Source organism: Scyliorhinus torazame, chromosome 17 (assembly GCF_047496885.1).
Source record: "Scyliorhinus torazame isolate Kashiwa2021f chromosome 17, sScyTor2.1, whole genome shotgun sequence".
NCBI classification, from domain to species: Eukaryota; Metazoa; Chordata; class Chondrichthyes; order Carcharhiniformes; family Scyliorhinidae; genus Scyliorhinus; species Scyliorhinus torazame.
The window spans coordinates 2,774,145-2,796,924 of NC_092723.1; the positions used below are offsets into that span (position 1 = coordinate 2,774,145).

At 50.2% G+C, this 22,780-nt stretch overlaps 1 protein-coding gene and 1 long non-coding RNA gene across 2 annotated transcripts in view; both read right to left on the reverse strand.

Moving 5' to 3' along the window:
- LOC140393631 (TBC1 domain family member 30-like) overlaps positions 1–12,145 on the reverse strand; it is a 136,726-nt gene extending 124,581 nt beyond the window's left edge. Inside the window, exon 1 of the mRNA XM_072479905.1 lies at positions 11,591–12,145. Coding sequence (XP_072336006.1) covers positions 11,591–11,756 — 166 coding nt within the window. The 5' untranslated portion in view covers positions 11,757–12,145. The remainder of the gene's footprint in view (positions 1–11,590) is intronic.
- On the reverse strand, positions 9,065–11,580 carry LOC140393633 (uncharacterized). The gene is made up of 2 exons (XR_011935699.1): positions 11,040–11,580; positions 9,065–10,260 (listed from the first exon to the last, which is right to left on the reverse strand). It is a non-coding gene; the product is annotated as an uncharacterized lncRNA (long non-coding RNA).
- Positions 12,146–22,780: the final 10,635 nt, after the last annotated feature.

Sequence of the window (22,780 nt, forward strand, 5' to 3'; positions counted from 1 at the left end):
AGGCAGGTTCCAGACATGGTCACTTTTGGAACCCCCCCCGAAAGCGCCCCAGTACACGCGGTTCAGGTCTCACAGACCAACAGTCAAGATTTGGCAAAGACTCAAAAATAAGCTGAGAAGCTCAAGGAAGTTTTAAAAGGAAACTTCCCAGCCCCTTATGATAAGTTTACAAACGCGATAACCACACATGACGGTGTGATTTTAAAAGACGGCATTTATGTAGTTCCCAGCCAGGACAGAAACCAAATCATTTGTCAGTTCCATGACAACCATGGACACCAGGGCATTGAACCCACCCTAGCCCACCTCAGACCTCTCTGCTGGTGGCCTGATTTAAAAGCCAATGTTACTCATTACATTGAGAATTGCCTAATCTGTGCCCGAACAATCCGGACAGATATGCAAGAAATGCCCAGCTAAGTCACACCCACCCCATTAATGGCCCCTGGACGAATTTGCAAATAGATTATATAGGACCCCTACCCCACTGCAGAAATGGTTTTAAGTATGTGTTGGTGGTCATCGACACCTTCACAAAATGTGTTGAAGCTTTTCCATCCAGAACAAACACGGCCAAAACGACAGCTAAAACCCTCACTCAGCACATCTTTACAAGATGGGGCCTCCCACGCAGCATAGAGTCCGATCGGGGCTCCCATTTTACAGGACAAGTGATGAAAAACGTCCCCACAATTTTCGGAATAAATCAAAAGTTTCATCTAGCATACCACCCCCAATCAAGCGGCATTGTAGAGAGGATGAACAGAACTCTGAAAGCCACACTCAGAAAAATGGTGCAACAGCACAACAGCACCTGGGACACCGTTCTCCCATTTGCTTTAATGTTCATTCGAAACACGGTATCCACGTCCACAGGATACACCCCCCCCCCCCCAACACCCTCATGACCGGACGCCCCGGGACAGAGTATTTATTAGGACTGGATTTGGCCAGCCCCGCAGCCACCGCCCTCACGCAGGAAAAAGCAGTGCAGCAGATTACTGATAATGTAAAGGCCGCCCAGCTCGCAGCAGCCGTCAGACTTGGGACACGGAAGAAGCAAAGCAAGGCTTGCTTTGATAAAACGGTACACGCCACCGAGTTTGCAGTCGGGCAGCAAGTGATGCTATCCCTATACAACCCCAGTTCATTCCTTTGCCCCAAATTTTCCAGACCGTACTCCATCTCTGACAAAGTCAGCCCCTCGGTATACAAGATCACATATCCCAACGGCAAGTCTGTGTGGTTTCACATAAACCAGCTTAAGGCTTATGGTTCGCAGAACAACCATTCACACCACATCTCGCTCGCAGCAGCAGATGAGCACGCCCCGCCCACGAATGATGTATTCCTACCCTCCCCCAGCCAGTCCAGCCCGTCCTCAGACACAACTTCGACTCCACCCCCAGAGGCACCACTCCACCTCTCCCTTCCTTCAACCAGCAGCGACAGCGATAGCGATAGCGATCGAGACAGCCCCATCACACCACGCTACGATTACACTCCTGCACCACTCCCAGCAATTCCGAACATGATTCCAGCGACCCCTTTGAGATAACGTACATCAAAGCCCCTGACCCAGACCCACCGCCCGGCGATTATGGATTAAAACCTAGCAGCTCCAACCTCGCCACAAGATTCTGGCACCGAGACAATTCATTCAGGCTCATCCGGAATGATGAGATGGACCCCACGCAGCTTTAGCCAAACTACTCTAGTCAAGAGTATGGCAGCCGGGAGAAGATGATGACATCGAGTCTGACTCCCACCAAACAAATCCCTTAAACGACTCTGTTCGCCACTGAGCAATGAGGTGTCCAGATGATGGTAAAAAGGAACCGATGGAGAGATACGGTGTCCTTTCTGATGGAACCTGCACCATGTTTGTTATGTATGTTTGTTCGTTATTGTGAATGTTAAATGTTGTTTGTTAATTTAAAGTTTTCATGGCCCCATGCCACCACTCTTTTAACGCTCACTGGCAGTTAATGAAACAAGTTTGTCGGCAGACAACCAATCATAGCCACTCTCCTGATTTGAAGGTAATCACGAGAGGCAGCCCCCACGACGACCACATATTCGTTCCGTCCTTGCCGGTCGCTCAGGCAGTGGAGAAACGCCACTGGTCCATGCCCTGCCTGAGGACCCCCCCTCTGGTCAGCTACGCTCCGGTAGAGCACACACGGCACTGGTCACTGTCCTACCCGGGGATTACACCCATTCTTACCCGCCGCGGCCCATACGCACCCCATTTTGGCTCTTTAAGTTCAAAACTCTTTTGTTTCTTTCTGGCAACCCTTAGGTTGCTTCCAAATGTTATTTACATCCTCGAACGCTGGGATGGTAGATCGCACAGGCTGCGAGACGGCTCGCACTGTGTCAGTGTTTTTCTCGGATGTCTTGTCCAAAATATTTGGTTTAAAAAAAATAAATGAGGGAGTCACAGATGGTGACCAATTATAATGGGTAATTGGCAATAAGAGGACAGACAGACAGACAGACATACGAGATCTTAAGCAAGATAATAACAGATATTATGCTTGTGCCCATAGAACTTCGGAACCTCAGGAAACTCTGTAGAAGACAGAAAGAAGGAAAGATGAAGACAACCATCGTGCTCTACAGTTGGATCTTAGCGGGATCCCTCCAGTTGCGCGCGGACGCTATCCCCCTGACCCCTACCACGCAGGCCGTGAATGTTTCCCACCCCTGCCATACACTAAACCACGAGATAGTTACCAGTACACCGACCTTGTGTGACCGGTTCATCACCTGGTATTCCCTATCCTACGTTGTGGAATCACTATTAGTACTTGCGATACTCTGCAGTGTCGTTCAGACTCTGAGACTGAGGAAATGGCGGAGGAAAGCCTCCCGCCCTCGCACTCCGATATACACCCTCAGATTCCCTATTTTCGGACTTCAACAAACCCCCCAACCCCTTTAAGTGAATTAAAGTGCATCCGTTTTTTTTGTGTGTGTTTGGTTCGTTCCAATAAAAAGAAAAGAAATGCCAAGCCAGACAGACCTGTGTTGCTGCTATTTGTACAGTTTAAAATGTGATAGATTCTTTTGATTGTTTGAGTAAGGATAGTTTAGTTGAGGATAGTTAGAGGTTCCAGTTTTTTTATTTTGTAATGCATGCCTGAATGTCATAGCACCCCGTAGAATTTTATAATGATGTATGTACATAAATTATTTAGGTTAAAGTTGCAATTCATAGACAGAGCAGTGTAGAGCCTATAAAGTGCTAACGGGTGCCCAACTTGGGAGGTGAATGAAGACAACGCGGTTATTTGATCCTTCACGCTTCGCGTTGAGGATCACAAGGAGGAAGTGTAGCCATCTGAGATGGCCACTTCCAGAATACAAAATGGACATTTGCAAAGATTGCAGGGAAAAATGGATAATGTTAAGAAAGCAGGCAGGCACAGAGCCTGTCTGCATATTGGACCCGCAGCTCCCAGTCAAGACTGCAACTGTAGGTCCATTAGCATATTGATGGCCCATCTCCGGGAACAAAGGGAGATACTTCAGTAACCGATCTGGCCCCAGACCTCGCGGTGCCAGTTCCCCAAACCGAAAGCAGAAAACAAAGCAGGCCAACGGCCACCTAGGACCCGCCCAGCCATCAGGGCACCCACCCCTTTATTGGTCAGGATCAATACGAGTGATCAAGAAATGGCCCAATTGATTGGGGCCAAGTTCAAGGCCCCCCCAAAAGCGCGCGAAGCCCCTTCGGGTATAAGAAGAAGGTCCCGAGAGAGAATTGTTCTCTTGGACTCGGCTCTCACCGAGGAGAGACCCATCCACCAGCATCACCAGAAGCAAGTAAGTCCAAGGTCAACGCTCGCTACCAGACAGACGACCTTAGCTGTTTCCCCTTCACCACTTTGACCCCAGCAGCCTCAGAACCGAACAACGGCCATTGTTCCTCTGACTGAGTGGGCACCCGCAGCTAAGTATAGGCTTTAGCAGTAGGGATAGTCTAGTCTGTAGTGTTTTGTGCATGAGTAGATATTGCTGTGTATGTAAATAAATAGTATTGACTTTGAACTAGCCAACTGGTGTATTGGCTCTTTGATCAGTATTCGGGTTTGAACCTTGTGGCGGTATCGAGAGATACCTGGTGACTCTAGAGCAAACATAATTAGGATTAAGGAAGGCGACCATATTGACTGCCATATTCAGAGCCAACCAAAGAGAGCAACAAGGGGACATTATTTATTCTAAAATTTAGAGTACCCAATTTTTCTTTTTTCCAATTAAGGGGTAATTTAACGTGGCCAATCCACCTAACCACACATCGTTTTGGGTTGTGGGGGTGAGCCCGCGCAGACACGGGCGAATGTGCAAACTCCACACGGACAGTCACTCGGGGCTGTGATCGATCCCGGGTCCTCCGCGCCATGAGGCAGCAGTGCTAACCACTGCACCACCGTGCCTCCCGCCTCACAGTGGACATTATTAATCGCCTGCTGGTGAAGTCAAAATCAAGACAAAGAGCTTTCCTTCATTGAGTTTATTGACTTTTCAGTCCCCTCCCACAAAACCCAGTGTCCCACCTATCCCCAATGTGCTCAAAGTCATATAACACCCATTACCTGTTTCTCTTAACCATAACAATCTAATTGACCTGATATTAACAAATCTTAACAATGTAACTGACATGGCATTAACAGCCAATGTGTAGACAGCTCACTGAGAGTAATGTGCAAGAAATGGGCTATTTGTGTGGGGAGAAGGCACTGTCGAGGTTAGTGTGGCAAACTGGAGGTGGAAGGAATGTCCCGAAGCCTTTGACTCCAGACTGGTGGCTCATGACACATATGCCCAACCCTAAAATGGTGGAAAATGCTCCCAACGGCCAACATAGAAGAGTCCATCAGACTCTTACAGAAAGAAGGTGCCTTGACCAACCCAGGGGAGGTGTGGTTGATAGAAATGGATTGGGCCTCCTCCAGCACACTCCCTCAAGGGTTTCTTGCAAGGTGGTGGCATGCTACACTCCTCATAACATGGCTCCCCAGAACCGTGTGGACCAAATAAACAATCCCATCGCCTGGGGATGGTTCAGATTCTTTCAGCACCCTCTCTGAGATGGACTCCCATTTCACCATTGCTGACTTCTTGATGAACAAAGAACAAAGAAATGTACAGCACAGGAACAGGCCCTTCGTCCCTCCAAGCCGTGCCGACCATGCTGCCCGACTAAACTACAATCTTCTACACTTCCTGGGTCCGTATCCCTCTGTTCCCATCCTATTCATGTATTTGTCACTATCGTCCCTGCTTCCACCACCTCCTCCGGTAGCGTGTTCCAGGCACCCACTACCCTCTGTGTAAAAAACTTGCCTCGTACATCTACTCTAAACCTTGCCCCTCTCACCTTAAACCTATGCCCCCTAGTAATTGACCCCTCTACCCCGGGGAAAAGTCTCTGACTATCCACTCTGTCTATGCCCCTCACAATTTTGTAGACCTCTATCAGGTCGCCCCTCAACCTCCTTCGTTCCAGTGAGAACAAACCGGGTTTATTCAACCGCTCCTCATAGCTAATGCCCTCCATACCAGGCAACATTCTGGTAAATCTCTTCTGCACCCTCTCTAAAGCCTCCACATCCTTCTGGTAGTGTGGCGACCAGAATTGAACACTATACTCCAAGTGTGGCCTAACTAAGGTTCTATACAGCTGCAACATGACTTGCCAATTCTTATACTCAATGCCCCGGCCAATGAAGGCAAGCATGCCATATGCCTTCTTGACTACCTTCTCCAACTGTGTTGCCCCTTTCAGTGACCTGTGGACCTGTACTCCTAGATCTCTTTGACTTTCAATACTCTTGAGGGTTCTACCATTCACTGTATATTCCCTACCTGCATTAGACCTTCCAAAATGCATTACCTCACATTTGTCCGGATTAAACTCCATCTGCCATCTCTCCGCCCATGTCTCCAAACAATCTAAATCCTGCTGTATCCTCTGACAGTCCTCATCGCTATCCGCAATTCCACCAACCTTTGTGTCGTCTGCAAACTTACTAATCAGCAGGGGTGTGGGTCGGAGAGGGCAAGGTGTCAGAGATTTATAGAGAGATGAGGGAAGAGGCGGAGGAGTCGGTGGGCGAACTAAAAGGAAAGTGGGAAGAAGAATTAGGGGAGGAGATAGAGGAGGGTATGTGGGCTGATGCCCTAAGCAGGGTAAATTCCTCTTCCTCATGTTTTGTTATTGTTTCGTTTGCTTTGTAAGAGGGAAAAATTGTTGTTTGGGAAAAATTTTCAATAAAATATATATATTTTTTAAAAACTTACTAATCAGTAAGCAGCCACCGTGACAATATTGGGGGCCCTCCTCCAGCATAGATGCCAATCTATGTGTTGTGGCAACCTGCCACTAATATAAACAGCCTTCCCCACACTCTCATGCACAACCTGCCCTTTAAACCTGCGAGGTCAAGACGAGGCAACGCAAACAAACCCAAAAGGGACCACCCTTCCATCGATGCATGATCCATCGCTGCTTCCCGCCATTCCAAAGGGTCCATAGCCATGGCTGCTCACCTTGTCCATTTCCCTCTCCTAATTGGTCAGAAAATGAGCCATTGGGCCAGTGATTGGCACTTCCTTTTAAAACAGCATGGGATCACCAATGTGGAGCATGGTTCAGATTAAGGAATGGAAATCCTGCCATAAATTGCTCTGGCAAGGGGGGGCGATCATGCCCCCAAAGACAGGTTGTCTGAGCCCAGTGAGGCATCACTTGCTGCCACAGGCCGGGGAACAGCATCCACCATTGGCTCGACTTGTCATTGATTATGTAACCGAGTTGCTTCTTTGCGATGTAAGTAGCTGAGAATATGAACTTATGATGGCACGGCAGCACAGTGGTTAGCACTGTTGCTTCACAGGGTCCCAGGTTTGACTCCCGGCTCGGGTCACTGTCTGTGCGGAGTCTGCACGTTCTCCTCGTGTCTGCGTGGGTTTCCTCCGGGCGCTCCGGTTTCCTCCCACAAGTCCCGAAAGACGTGCTGTTAGGTAATTTGGACATTCTGAATTCTCCCTCAGTGTACCCGAACAGGCGCCGGAGTGTGGCGACGAGGGGATTTTCACAGTAACTTCATTGCAGTGTTAATATAAGCCTACTTGTGACATAGATAAAGATTATTATTGTTAAAGGAACCCGAGAGAGACCTGGGGCTGGGTTCTCTGATTCTGATGCTGGCGTGGGAACGGTGGGGTATTATGGCCTTAACAATGGCACAAAATGGCCACCGATCCTCCGTCTGGTGGGGGGGGGGGGGCGTGGCAGTCACGTGGTGTAGAGCACCCGGCTCTAGCTGCAGATACGGCCGGAGAATTGCCGGGTCCATGGCCACACCGTGCAACATGGCGCCAGGGGGCCTGTCAAATAGCGATCCCCTTTGGGAAGGCTCGCCACCCCCGGACCACCCCCCACCTGTGCCCTCAGCCCCCGCCAAAGCCCCCCGCCTGCGGATCAGCTCCCCCCCCCCCCCCCCCAACTGTGGCAGTGCTGGACTGAGTCCGCATCCGCCACGCCAAATTCCCGAAAATAAATACCATGAGTGACCGACGCCATTGGGAACTCCGCCCATCAGGGGCGGAGCATCGTGGGAGGGCTTCAGGTTACGTCCTGAGGCCGTCCACATGGCGTGCGGCGCACTCCTAGAGTACGCCATTTTGGAGGCGGCAGAGCATCGCAAACGGGGCACCATCCCCAATTCCTGCGTCAACGTGGATTCTCCGGCTGACAGCCAAATGTGATTTCAGCGTCGGAGAATCCCAGCCGTGGCGTCTGAGTGAATCGGGAAAACTCTTTAACCAAACAGATTGAAAGACTGTGAAAATAACAGGACCAGGGCCAAGAAGGAAAGTGTAAATTTGTGAGGGTGAATTCAATGTCGACTCAGTAACAGAAAGAAAAATAAAGAGAAGGAAAGAGGGATTGGATTCAGAGAACGAGAGAGAAAAAGGGACAGAAAGGTAAGGTTGAAAAAAAAGTTCCATTTTTATAATCTCTAACAATTAAACAATGAAGGGCTGTAAGGCCACAATTTTATCCATGGGGTCACCACAGCAATTCGATGTTAATCAATATCAATGAGGCAGATGCTATTTTCATAAAGCTAATAGCGAGAGAGTAACCTTTCAATTCCCACATTTATTCGTGCGTCTGCCAACTCCTGGATTTGCACAGAACGCATCATTGGCCCCCAGCATGATTGTGACAGAAAATGATGGCCCATTATTGTTGTGTACTCTGTGCTGTCAAACTCTTTGTCACCGGAGCGAATAACATTTTGATTATTAACTTCTAGTCCACAAAATACAGACTGAAAAGTGAACTTTCTTTGTAACTCAAGATCGAAGTTCCCTAAACTGGGGTGTGAGCTTGGGCATCATCTGTGCAACCCTCATATTGTGCAACAAAAGCAAAATACTGCGAATGCTGGAAATTTGAAATTAAAATGGAAAATGCTGGTTCAAGCAGTTCGGTGGAGCGAGAAATAGAGAATACTTCAGGTCGGTGACTTATCAGCTCTGTTTTTACCTCATACAGGATATTGATTCAGTGCATTAAATATGTGACAGAGATAATGCAAGTTGTTGTAAATATTTCACGATGGAAAATTGATTAACCTTTTATAAATTCAGTTGTCTAGTCTGGATCCGTATCAATTGTCTTTGTTGCAACTTAACTCCAAATGATACATCTTGATGATTACCTAACTGCAATTAGAGAATGTGTATCATTTTGATTCTTTGTTTATCTCTCCCTCAGGTCCCCATTTCCATCCTGCTGCTCCACTCTGCACCATTCTTTTTTTAAAATTTACTTTTTCCAATTCACCGACCCTGCACATCTTTGGGTTGTGGGGGTGAAACCCACGCAAACACGGGGAGAATGTGCAAACTCCACACACACAGTGACCCAGAGCCGGGATCGAACCTGGGACCTCGGCCCCGTGAGGCCGCAATGCTAAGCACTGTGCCACCATGCTGCCCCACTTTGCACCATTCTGATTCAGCTCAACACCAAAATGAATTGTGTGAAAATATTATACATTTAATACCAAAAGTCAATAATCACAGGTTAATTCTGCTCTTTTTCCTTTAACTTTTGTAAAACTCCAGCATTGGATTCTGAGCATAACTTAGAACACTCTGAGCATAACTTAGAACTTCATAACACTGATCCTATCTGTTCCAGATTGGTTACTTGCTGCCCCACAACAAAGACCACCATTTCCTCAGGGACAAAGTCACAATCGGTGCTTCCCTCCCCTTCGGAATAAACTGCTCCGAATCTGTTATGTGAGCAACACAAATTGTAACTAGGAAACTGGAACATACAATACTCTTAACACCAAATGAATTAAGGATGTATTATTAGCAAACAAATCATTTTTATTGTTTGTAATATTTAATGTGACTGGCATGACACAGCTACAGCACTGATCTGTTCTTGTTAATGGTCACAGAGGGAAAATAGTTTGGCAGTCAGCCTTGCTTTTAATATGCGTTAGATCAGAGAATGGTTATAGCACAGAGGGAGGCCATTCAGTCCAGCGTATAAGAGTCAAATACAAGTGGCGTGGATACATAACTCCGAAATTAAGTGTGTGAGGAATGGAGAAGTTCTGTTATTCAAAAGATACAAAAACAGCTTCTTCCCCACTGTTACCAGACTCCTGAATGACCCTCTTATGGACTGAGCTGATCTCTTCACACATCTTCTCTACTGAGTAGTCCTACATTCTGTATGCTTCACCCGCTGCCTGTGTCTTTGTATTTACATTGTGTATTTATCCTATATTTTTTCATGTATAGAACGATCTGCCTGGACTGTACACAGAACAATTCTTTTCACTGCACCTCAGTACACGTGACAATAAATCAAATCCGATTACGATTTTATGTGTTCTAAAGCTTTCGATTCCAGCACATTGTGGAGACTGTTCAGAAGAAGCTGTGAGCTTCAGAACATCTGTGCCAGTATTAATAAGAAAGAGACAGACATAACAGCAGGTAGCAAGACAGAACAATCAGGAGGGAGATTCTCGTTCTGGCATCTTGAGGGGGAGATTTTCATGTTAACCCAGACACTTCAAGTACCCCTGGGTACAGCCAACTTTTCATTCCAGGCACTGGAGCATCACAAATGAAAAGCTCTTGGTGTCAGGCTGAATGCTGTGAATCTGGAACAGGAACATCCCAATGACTTTCCTAGTGTGGTCATTGCTGAAGATCAAAGTGAAAATAAGAAAATCATTTTTAACTATGATGCAGTGAAGTATGTAAATGAATATAAACAGTTACTATAAATATAAACATATACAGACATCACTTTGCTGAGGTTATTAGCGATGCTGTCGGGATCAGTTTGATGACTTCAGATTTTTGTTTTCATTTTATTCCGTTGTCAGAGTTACAAAGTCAATGTGCAGAATGGACGGAGAAAACCCTTAATCCAGCTCCTTGCTTGTTCCAAAAACCAATTTAAATTCAAATTGAATCAAATTCATGGTCTCCACAAAAAGGAACCCACTGGATGCAAGCTGACAAGGGCAGTATGATAACTTCCAATGGACAAGTACCTGCTTTCCTAAGAATTTTGCCAGAGGAATCACGGCAATATAGAGAAAATATAAAGACCCAATTTTAGTGCTTTTTGTCAGCAGGTGTCTCTCAATCCAAGCTCCTGGATGATGTAAAGAGGCAGATATTCGGTGTAGACATTGTGGAGCTTCGGAAGCTGCAGGTTGTGCAGATCACAGATCACCTTGTGAGGGGTTCAGGTGTTTGTGAGATCATAATGCCACCGTTATCCACTGCCTTGGTCTTGATTGGGCCCAGACTGTGTTACAGTAGCAATGGCAAAAACCTGACTATTCAAATACTTCAGCTGTGACATTCTGGGCACACTAATAACTACAATGGAATAGACATGCTCCTGACCTCCATAAAATCCACTGGAGCTCAAGGTAAAGTCTCAGGTAAGTTCAATTTTAGTAACTTACATTCCTACTTTGCAGTCCATTGGCATCGAGCCTGAGCCAGACAGTGAGGCAGTGCCAAGCTCGGCAGCATCATGAGAAATTTCTCGGGCAATTTTCCTGCACTGTCTAAAAACCAGAAACGGAAAATCCGATCGTTCCACCCTCAGCAATGTGTCAGTTCTGAAGATCGGCAAAAGGTGTCTCTGAAATGGAGTGTCTCACCTTTTGGAGGGGGGGGGGGGTATATATATCCTTAAAGGAGAAATGGGGAGAGCAACAAAGTAAAATAATTTATTCCAACATTGACACAGTTAACGACCAAAAGAGGTACAATATCTGATTACTCTGAAATTCAAACAGCATCAACGTCCTTGGAGAGAAAATTGCCCAAAGATTAATTAGGTAATTATTAGCACCAATATCGGTCCTGGACACAATAAAAGAGGTTTCTGCAGATTGTATTTTATCTCCGGTCACGTAGTCGGCACACTCAAACATGCAGAGCAGGCAAGGGGATCAGTGGAAAGTCACAATAACCATGCTGCTGCCAGGGAATGGAGCAGGGACTGTACCTGGTTGCAAAGTGCAGAGTAGCCGAGGTGCAGACCGCGAGATGCATTTCCTCTTGTGAAGAACATTGCTGAGGACACTGCCCAGGGTGCCGTTCCTTGTCCTAAAGCACCTTCCTGCATTTCTGCCTGAATTCAGATTTACTCCAGGGACTGGATATTGGTTCATGCAGAAGCAATTTGCAGGAACACAAGCGGGGAAGGGGGTCTGTACTTTGAAAGGAATGTAAAATAAATCACAATGTCGCCGATTCCGCTCTCAGTCTGAATGCCTGCTTCCTCCTCCACCCACAGGCGCAGGATCTTCCCCCGGAGCTGGAGAGGCAGAAAAGCAGCAATTGTGGAAAATGGTGCAGGCAGAAGAATGGAGCAGAAATAAATAACCAGCCCCCCGCCCCCCCCCCCCATGACCAACTTTGGAGACATGACATCACCCTCTCTTGGGGAGATGTTACTGACACATTGAGCTGTGACTGGTCACATTCACAAGAAAGATTGCTCACTATGCTCCCGCCCTGGACATTATTGTTCCTGCTGCAATTGGCCAGTCAGCCCCAGTGATCAGCATAATCTCTGCCTGGATAATGTGAAAACTCCCATAGACCTGGCCTGAGCCTGGGGAAGGTGTTGCTGGGGTTTAAAGTGGGACACATCAATGCAGATTTCACATCACCACACTGCCTGTAAATGATTCAAATGTTAGAAACCAAAGGAAAAGATAATTTCCCCAAATCCTGGCAGGTTGTAACTGCCCAAGTTTAGGACGTCCTCAAACTGGGAAATATTCCTGATTAGAGGAGATTGAGGCTCTGGGTTGGAATTCAGTGCGAGGCACCAGGGACGCAGTCGGGCGGGGACTGTACAAAGAAACTGAAATCACCCTCTGTATGTGATCAGTTACTGAGGTTAATGCAATAGCGCCACTCCCACCCCCTCCCTCACTCACTCCCTCCCTCACTCACCCCCTCACTCATTCACCCCCTCCCTCACTCACTCCCTCCCTCACTCACTCACTCCATCCCTCACTCACTCACCCCTTCCCTCCATCACTCACCCCTTCCCTCCCTCACTCACCCCTTCCCTCACTCACTCACCCCCTCCCTCACTCACTCACCCCTTCCCTCACTCACTCACCCCCTCCCTCACTCACTCACCCCTTCCCTCACTCACTCACTCCACCCCTCACTCACTCACCCCTTCCCTCCCTCACCGCTTCCCTTCCCTCACTCACCCCTTCCCTCACTCACTCACCCCCTCCCTCACTCACTCACCCCTTCCCTCACTCGCTCACTCCACCCTCACTCACTCACCCCTTCCCTCACTTACCCCCTCACTCACTCACTCATCCGCTCCCTCACTCACTCCATCCCTCACTAGTCACCCCCACCCTCACTACTCACTCCATCCCTCACTCACTTACCACTCCCTCACTCACCCCTCCCTCACTCTCTCACTCCATCCCTCACTCATTCTATCTCTCACTCACTTACCACTCCCTCCCCCTCCCTCACTCATCCCCTCCCTCACTCACTCACCCCCTCACTCACTCACCCCTCACTCACTCACTCCATCCCTCACTCACTTACCACTCCCTCCCCCTCCCTCACTCATCCCCTCCCTCACTCACTTACCACTCCCTCCCCCTCCCTCACTCACTCACCCCCTCCCTCACTCACTCACCCTCACTCACTCATCCCCTCCCTCTCCCCCTCCCTCACTCACTGCTCACTCACCCCTCACTCACTCACTCCATCCCTCACTCACTTACCACTCCCTCCCCCTCCCTCACTCATCCCCTCCCTCACTCACTCACCCCCTCACTCACTTACCACTCCCTCCCCCTCCCTCACTCACTCACCCCCTCACTCACTCACCCCTCACTCACTCATCCCCTCCCTCACCCCCTCCCTCACTCACTCACCCCTCACTCACTCATCCCCTCCCTCTCCCCCTCCCTCACTCACTGCTCACTCACCCCTCACTCACTCACTCGCTTATTCCATCCTTCCCTCACTTACTCCCTCACTCACTCACCCCTCCCTCATTCCCTCCCCCTCACACCCTCCCTCCCTCTCCCCCTCCCTCGCTCATTTCCTTCATCACTCACACTCACTCACCCTCTCCCTCTCTCATTCACCCCCTTTCTCCCTCACTCCCTGATTGCACTATCAATTACGACGAGACGAGAGTAGAGAGTAATCGAGGCTTTATTACACAGAGATGTGTAGCCTCCCGCAACTGCTGCCGAAATGGCTGCAGTTTGGAGAGCACACACATTTGTACTCCGCCTACTGGGCGGAGCCAGCAGGCAGGGATCTACCCCCGTACGTGTAGTACAGGGGCCTTACCATAATACCCTCGTATGCAGTGCAGTATATACAATATAATACAACAGTGGTGACTACCACATTCACCCCCTGTTAAAAATGAGTCCAGCAGGGGTGGTGGAAAACTATTTACATACAGGTTGTTATTAAAATTTCAGAGACGGTTACAAATGTAGACGGTCGGGCGCCGTGATCCGTTGTTGCGAGCGCCGCAGTGCTGGTGGCGAGTCAGGCGTCGGCTCGGTCGTCGGTGACTCCAGGAGCGTGTCGACATCCTCTTCATCCCCGGGTGGGACCAAGGGGAGGACGGATTGTCCTGGAGCAGGGGGCTGTGGTGAGGTGCGCTGGGGGGAGGGAGGGTGGCGCCGGGGCAAGGGGGGGTGGGGACCCAGCTGGTGCCAGGTCCATGAGGGAGACTGTGTCTTGGCGGCCGTCGGGGTACGCTACGTAGGCGTACTGCGGGTTTGCGTGGAGTAGCTGTACCCTCTCAACCAACGGGTCCGCCTTGTGTAGCCGCACGTGCTTGCGGAGGAGGACAGGTCCTGGAGGTGCCAGCCACGTTGGGAGCAGAACCCCGAAGGTGGACTTCCTGGGGAAGGCAAAGAGACGTTCATGGGGGGTTTCGTTAGTCGCCGTGCACAGGAGCGACCGAATGGAGTGAAGTGCGTCGGAGAGGACCTCCTGCCAGCGGGAGGCCGGGAGATTTCTGGACCGTAGGGCCAGCTGGACAGTCCTCCAGACCGTCCCATTCTCCCGCTCCACCTGCCCGTTTCCCCTGGAGTTGTAGCTGGTCATCCTGCTCGAGGCGATGCCCCTGTTGAGCAGGTACTGGCGCAGCTCATCGCTCATAAATGAGGATCCCCGGTCGCTGTGGACGTAGGCGGGGAAACCGAACAGAGCGAAGATGGTGTTGAGGGCTTTGATGATGGTGGCAGACGTCATATCGGGGCATGGGATGGCGAAGGGGAATCTGGAATATTCGTCAACCACATTGAGAAAGTACGTGTTGTGGTCGGTGGAGGGGAGGGGCCCTTTGAAGTCCATGCTGAGGCGTTCAAAGGGGCGGGAGGCCTTCACCAGGCGCGCACGGTCTGGCCGGTAGAAGTGCGGTTTATACTCCGCGCAGACCTGGCAGTCTCTGGTGACAGCCCTGACTTCCTCGATGGAGTAGGGCAGATTGCGGGCCTTAATGAAGTGATAAAAGCGGGTGACCCCTTGGTGACAGAGATCGTCGTGCAGGTTCCGGACTCGGTCCACTTGTGCGCTGGCACATGTACCTCAGGATAGGGCATCGGGGGGCTCGTTGAGCTTACCGGGGCGATACAAAATCTCGTAATTAAAGGTGGTGCGCTCGATCCTCCACCGCAAGATCTTATCATTTTTGATCTTACCCCGCTGTGTGTTGTTAAACATGAAGGCAACCGACCGTTGGTCAGTGAGGAGAGTGAATCTCCTGCCAGCCGGGTAATGCCTCCAATGCCGCACAGCTTCAACGATGGCTTGGGCCTCCTTTTCGACGGAGGAGTGCCGAATTTCGGAGGCATGAAGGGTGCGGAAAAGAATGCCACAGGCCTGCCTGCCTGGTTGAGGGTGGCGGCCAGAGCGACGTCTGATGCATCGCGCTCGACTTGGAAGGGGAGCATCTCGTCGACCGCGCGCATCGCGGCCTTGGCAATGTCGGCCTTGATACAGTTGAAGACCTGGTGAGCCTCGGCCGTCAGTGGGAAAGCAGTGGATTGAATGAGTGGCGGACCTTGTCCGCATAGTTTGGGACCCACTGGGCATAGTACGAAAAGAACCCCAGGCATCGTTTGAGGGCCTTGGGGCAGTGGGGAAGGGGGAGATCCATGAGGGGGGGAGATCCATGAGGGGGCGCATGCAATCGGGGTCGGGCCCTAGAACTCCGTTCTGAACCACATAGCCGAGGATGGCTAATCGGTTCGTGCTGAACACGCACTTCTCCTTGTTGTAGGTTAGGTTGAGGAGTTTGGCGGTGTGGAGAAATTTGGAAAGGCTAGCGTCGTGGTCCTGCTGGTCATGGCCGCAGATGGTGACGTTATCCAGGTACGGGAAAGTGGTCCACAGTCTGTACCAGTCAACCATTCGGTCCATCTCCGGTTGGAAGACCGAGACTCCGTTAGTGACGCCGAAGGGAACCCCCAAGGAAATGGTAAAAGCGGCCGTCTGCTTCAAACGCGGTGTATGGGCGGGTTCCCCTTGCGAATGGGGAACTGGTGGTAGGCAGATTTCAGGTCCACTGTCGAGAAGACCCGGTACTGTGCAATCTGATTGACCATATCAGATATGCGTTGGAGGGGGTACGCGTCGAGCTGTGTGTACCGATTGATGGTCTGACTGTAGTCAACGACCATCCTATTTTTCTCCCCCGTTTTCACCACTACCTCTTGGGCTCTCCAGGGGCTGTTGCAGGCTGCGATGATGCCTTCCCGTAGCAGACGCTGGACCTCAGACCTGATGAAGGTCCTGTCCTGGGCGCTGTACCATCTGCTCCTGGTGGCGACGGGTTTGCAATCCGGGGTGAGGTTTGCAAACAGAGAAGGTGGGTCGGCCTTAAGGGTCGTGAGGCCGCAGACAGTAAGGGGTGGTAGGGGCCCGCCAAATTTCAGGGTTAGGCCCTGGAGGTTGCACTGGAAGTCCAGGCTGAGTAGCAGGGCAGCGCAGAGGTTGGGGAGGACGTAGAGCCGGAAGCCGCTGAACTCTATGCCTGGGCGGTGAGGGTGGCGATGCAGTACCCCCGGATCACCACGGAGTGGGACCCGGAGGCCAGGGAGATTCTTTGGTTAATGGGGTGTACGCGAGGGAGCAGCGCCTTACCGTATGGGGGTGGATGAAGCTCTCAGTGCTCCCGGAGTCCAGAAGGAAGGATATCTCATGCCCGTCGGCCTTCAGCCTTACCGACGCGGTCGCGAGGTTGTGTGGTCGGGACTGGTCGATCGTGACGGAGGCGAGATGCAGCTGGTCATCAGCAGTTGCAGGCGATGAGCGGCCTGATGAGGTGCCCGACGGGCAGGGGTCCTGAGGCTGGGATGATGGCGGCGACCACGGGCGGCACGTGGTCTGAGGCGAGGAAGATGGTGGCGCAAACGGGCCGCACGTGGGGGGTGCCGGGACAATAGCGCCGATTGAGCGGGCCTGGCACACTGCAGCGAAATGTCCTTTCTTGCCACAGGCCTTGCAGAGCGCGCTCCGCGCCGGGCAGCGCTGCCGGGGGTGTTTTGTCTGTCCGCAGAAGTAGCACCTGGGTCCCCCGGGGTTGGTTGGTTGCCGCGCAGCGCAGGCGTGGGGTTGGCTGGGGCGGTCGCTGATGGGGTCCACGATGGGGTGGCCGCTGCTGGGGTCCACAGGGGGGGTGGGCCGTGCGGTCGGTGGGCCGTGTGGTCGGGTACGTTGTGCGAGGCGACCGTGAGCGAGAGCGCTAGTTTCTTGGTCGCCGCAAGGTCAAGCGTAGCCCCTTCTAAGAGGCGCTGGCGGGTGTGGGCCGACCCTATGCCCGTAACGAACGCGTCTCTCATTAGCAGGTTTGAATGTTCAGTGGCTGAAACGGCCTGGCAGTGACAGTCTCTCACCAGAGCGAGCAGGGCACGCCAGAAATCTTCCACAGATTCACCGGGAAGTTGGTGCCGCGTGGACAGGAGGTGCCTGGCGTAGATCTTGTTGGTCTGCTGAGCGTAATTCTCCTTCAGTAGTGCCATGGCCTCTGCGTAGGTCGGTGCGTCCTGGATGAGGGGAAAGACATTGGAGCTCAGCCGCGTGTACAGAATCTGGAGCTTCTGTGATTCTGAGATTGGGTCTGTCGCAGACCCGATGTATGCTTCAAAGCGAGCTAGCCAATGTTGGAAGTCCTTTTTGGCGTTGTCTGCTCGAGGATGTAGCTGCAGGCGATCCGGCTTGATGAGGAGGTCCATCTCTGTAAAATCTCTGTGTAATAAATTGATGCACTATCAATTACGACGAGACGAGAGTAGAGAGTAATCGAGGCTTTATTACACAGAGATGTGTGGCCTCCTACAGCTGCTGCCGAAATGGCTGCAGTTCGGAGAGCACACACATTTATACTCCGCCTACTGGGCGGAGCCAGCAGCCAAGGATCTTCCCCGTACCTGTAGCACAGGGGCCTTACCGTAATACCCTCGTAGGCAGTGCAGTATATACAATATAATACAACAATGGTGACTACCACACTCCCTTACTCACTCCCTCCCTCCCTCCAGAATTGTATTCAGGAAAATACCGGAACCGCAAACAAGGTGAATAGGGAACAAAGTGAGAGTGAAACTCTCGGGTGAGGGATAGTCATCAATTGGTGAAGATTGCTCACATACCGGATTGCTGTGTCGGATTATGCTTTTCGTATTCACACAATAGAAAATGTGTAGTTTGGACAAAGTCAATGAAGCTGATGTGTCCCAGTCCCTGGAGTATCAGACTGTACAGAACAAGGCCATTCAGCCCATCGTTCCTCTGGTAGCTCTTTGCTAGAGCTTTAGGTCCACTCCCTCGCACTTTCCCCATTGTTTTCCCTGCAAGTATTCATTCTCTTTGCCAGTTCATCTTGAATCTGCTCCCACCATCCTCTCAGTCAGTCTACTCCAGACCACAAACACTCACTATGTAAGAAAACTTTCCCCAGCTTCTTTTGCCAACCTAGATAAATCTCTGGGTCTGAGTCCTGACCTTCCTGACACCTGGAAACAGTTTCCCCGATTTACCCAATCAGACTGATTCCTAATTCCGAACACCTCGGCTAAATATCCCCTTGACCTTCTCTGCCCTGAAGGAGAACAAGCCCCGGTCACTGAGTCCCTCATCACTGACACCATTCTGGCAAATCTCTTCTGCAGTCTCGCCAAGGCGTTGATATCCCTCCTAACGTGTTCGGACACAGTTTAACCAGTGTTTCAACAGAACTTCTTTGATTTTGTGCTCTCTAAGTAAAGTCCCCACAGTCCCAGATGAGCAGAGGCTGCTTTCCCCTTTGAGGGGGGGAGCTGACTGGTGGCGATTTAACCTGAGGGTCACCACACCTCAGGCGAGGGGGAAGATTTAGCTTTCATGAATAACCTCAGTCAGTACGGGGATTGCTGGCATTGCTCTGCATCACAAACCAGCTACCCAGCCAACCGAGCTGGACCCCCCAACCGAGTTGTCAATTTAAATCTGTCAGAAGGCATTACTGCTTTAACTGGGCTTCTTGATGTTGGGTTTTCCATGTTTCCTGGAATTTGTCAGTGAAAGTTAGGAATGGGGACAGAGGGACGCTGGGAGGCTGAGAAAATGACAGACAAAAACATCCCAGAATTTCTTAGACCTCAGAGCTGATCCTGTGCTACCTTGGGGCAGCACAGTAGCACAGGTGGTTAGCACTGTGGCTTCACAGCGCCAGGGTCCCAGGTTCGATTCCCCGCTGGGTCACTGTCTGTGCGGAGTCTGCACGTTCTCCCCGTGCCTGCGTGGGTTTCCTCCGGGTACTCCCACAGTCCAAAGACGTGCTGTTAGGTGGATTGGCCATGATAAATTGCCCTTAGTGTCCAAAAAGGTTAGGAAGGGTTATTGGGATACGGGGTTAGGGTGGAAGTGGGGGCTTAAGTGGGTCGGTGCAGACTCGATGGGCTGAATGGCCTCCTTCTACGCTGTATGTTCTATGTCTATGTCTGTCTGAAGTGAAAGGCTTTTGCTCACAGGCCGTGTTCTGGGGGGGTAGGTTTCAGTGTTCTGGGGGGGGTTCAATGTTCTGGGGGGGTTCAGTGTTTTGGGGGGGGTCAGTGTTCTGGGGGGTTCAGTGTTAACAAAGAACAAGGAAATGTACAGCACAGGAACAGGCCCTTCGGCCCTCCAAGCCCGTGCCGACCATGCTGCCCGACTAAACTACAATCTTCGACACTTCCGGGGTCCGTATCCCTCTATTCCCATCCTATTCATGTATTTGTCAAGATGCCCCTTAAATGTCACTATCGTCCCTGCTTCCACCACCTCCTCCGGTAGCGAGTTCCAGGCACCCACTACCCTCTGTGTAAAAAACTTGCCTCGTACATCTACTCTAAACCTTGCCCCTCTCACCTTAAACCTATGCCCCATGGTAATTGTCCCCTCTACCCTGGGGAAAAGCCTCTGACTATCCACTCTGTCTATGCCCCTCATAATTTTGTAGACCTCTATCAGGTCACCCCTCAACCTCCGTCGTTCCAGTGAGAACAAACCAAGTTTATTCAACCTCTCCTCATAGCTAATGCCCTCCATACCAGGCAACATTCTGGTGAATCTCTTCTGCACCCTCTCTAAAGCCTCCACATCCTTCTGGTAGTGTGGCGACCAGAATTGAACACTATACTCCAAGTGTGGCCTAACTAAGGTTCTATACAGCTGCAACATGACTTGCCAATTCTTATACTCAATGCCCCGGCCAATGAAGGCAAGCATGCTGTATGCCTTCTTGACTACCTTCTCCACCTGTGTTGCCCCTTTCCGTGACCTGTGGACCTGTACACCGAGATCTCTCTGACTTTCAATACTCTTGAGTGTTCTACCATTCATTGTATATTCCCGACCTGCATTAGACCTTCCAAGATGCATCACCTCACATTTGTCCAGATTAAACTCCATCTGCCATCTCTCCGACAAGTCTCCAAACAATCTAAATCCTGCTGTACCCTCTGACAGTCCTCATCGCTATCCGCAATTCCACCAACCTTTGTGTCGTCTGCAAACCTACTAATCAGACCAGTTACATTTTCCTCCAAATCATTTATATATACTACAAACAGCAAAGGTCCCAGCACTGATCCCTGTGGAACACCACTAGTCACAGCCCTCCAATTAGAAAAGCATCCTTCCATTGCTACTCTCTGCCTTCTATGACTTGGCCAGTTCTGTATCCACCTTGCCAGCTCACCCCTGATCCCGTGTGACTTCACCTTTTGTACTAGTCTACCATGAGGGACCTTGTCAAAGGCCTTACTGAAGTTCATATAGACAACATCCACTGCCCTACCTGCATCAATCATCTTTGTGACCTCCTCGAAAAACTCTATCAAGTTAGTGAGACACGACCTCCCCTTCACAAAACCATGCTGCCTCTCACTAATACATCCATTTGCTTCCAAATGGGAGTAGATCCTGTCTCGAAGAATTCTCTCCAGTAATTTCCCTACCACTGATGTAAGGCTCACCGGCCTGTAGTTCCATGGATTATCCTTGCTACCCTTCTTAAACAGAGGAACAACATTGGCTATTCTCCAGTCCTCCGGGACATCACCTGAAGACAGTGAGGATCCAAAGATTTCTGTCAAGGCCTCAGCAATTTCCTCTCTAGCCTCCTTCAGTATTTTGGGGTAGATCCCATCAGGCCCTGGGGACCTATCTACCTTAATATTTTTTAAGACACCCAACACCTCGTCTTTTTGGATCTCAATGTGACCCAGGCTATCTACACCCCCTTCTCCAGACTCAACATCTACCAATTTCTTCTCTTTGGTGAATACTGATGTAAAGTATTCATTTAGTACCTCGCCCATTTCCTCTGGCTCCACACATAGATTCCCTTGCCCATCCTTCAGTGGGCCAACCCTTTCCCTGGCTACCCTCTTGCTTTTTATGTATGTGTAAAAAGCCTTGGGATTCTCCTTAACCCTAATTGCCAATGACTTTTCGTGACCCCTTCTAGCCCTCCTGACTCCTTGCTTAAGTTCTTTCCTACTTTCCTTATATTCCACACAGGCTTCGTCTGTTCCCAGCCTTTTAGCCCTGACAAATGCCTCCTTTTTCTTTTTGACAAGGCCTACAATATCTCTCGTTATCCAAGATTCCCGAAATTTGCCATATTTATCCTTCTTCCGCACAGGAACATGCTGGTCCTGAATTCCTTTCAACTGACACTTGAAAGCCTCCCACATGTCAGATGTTGATTTACCCTCAAACGTCCGCCCCCAATCTATGTTCTTCAGTTCCCGCCTAATATTGTTATAATTAGCCTTCCCCCAATTTAGCACATTCGCCCTAGGACCACTCTTATCCTTGTCCACCAGCATTTTAAAACTTACTGAATTGTGGTCACTGTTCCCGAAATGCTTCCCTACTGAAATTTCTACCACCTGGCCGGGCTCATTCCCCAATACCAGGTCCAGTACAGCCCCTTCCCTAGTTGGACTGTCTACATATTGTTTTAAGAAGCCCTCCTGGATGCTCCTTACAAACTCTGCCCCGTCTAAGCCCCTGGCACTAAGTGAGTCCCAGTCAATATTGGGGAAGTTGAAGTCTCCCATCACCACAACCCTGTTGATTTTACTCTTTTCCAAAATCTGTCTACCATCTGCTCCTCTATCTCCCGCTGGCTGTTGGGAGGCCTGTAGTAAACCCCCAACATTGTGACTGCACTCTTCTTATTCCTGATCTCTATCCATATAGCCTCACTGCCCTCTGAGGTGTCCTCCCATAGTACAGCTGTGATATTCTCCCTAACCAGTAGCGAAACTCCGCCACCCCTTTTACATCCCCCTCTATCCCGCCTGAAACATCTAAATCCTGGAACGTTTAGCTGCCAATCCTGCCCTTCCCTCAACCAGGTCTCTGTAATGGCAACAACATCATAGTTCCAAGTACTAATCCAAGCTCTATGTTCATCTGCCTTACCCGTATGTATTATGGTGCAGACACACACACACTGATGGACATGTAGTGGGACCAATCAGCATACACAACACCGCAGCCAATCACCAGTGAGAGCACACGCACTCTAAAGACAGGGGACAGGAGAGTTCCCGTTCATTCTAGTAGCAGCCAGCTCGGAGCACAGAGCTCACAGCCTGCAACACAGACATTCACCATGTGCTGAGTGCATCACCTGGTTAGG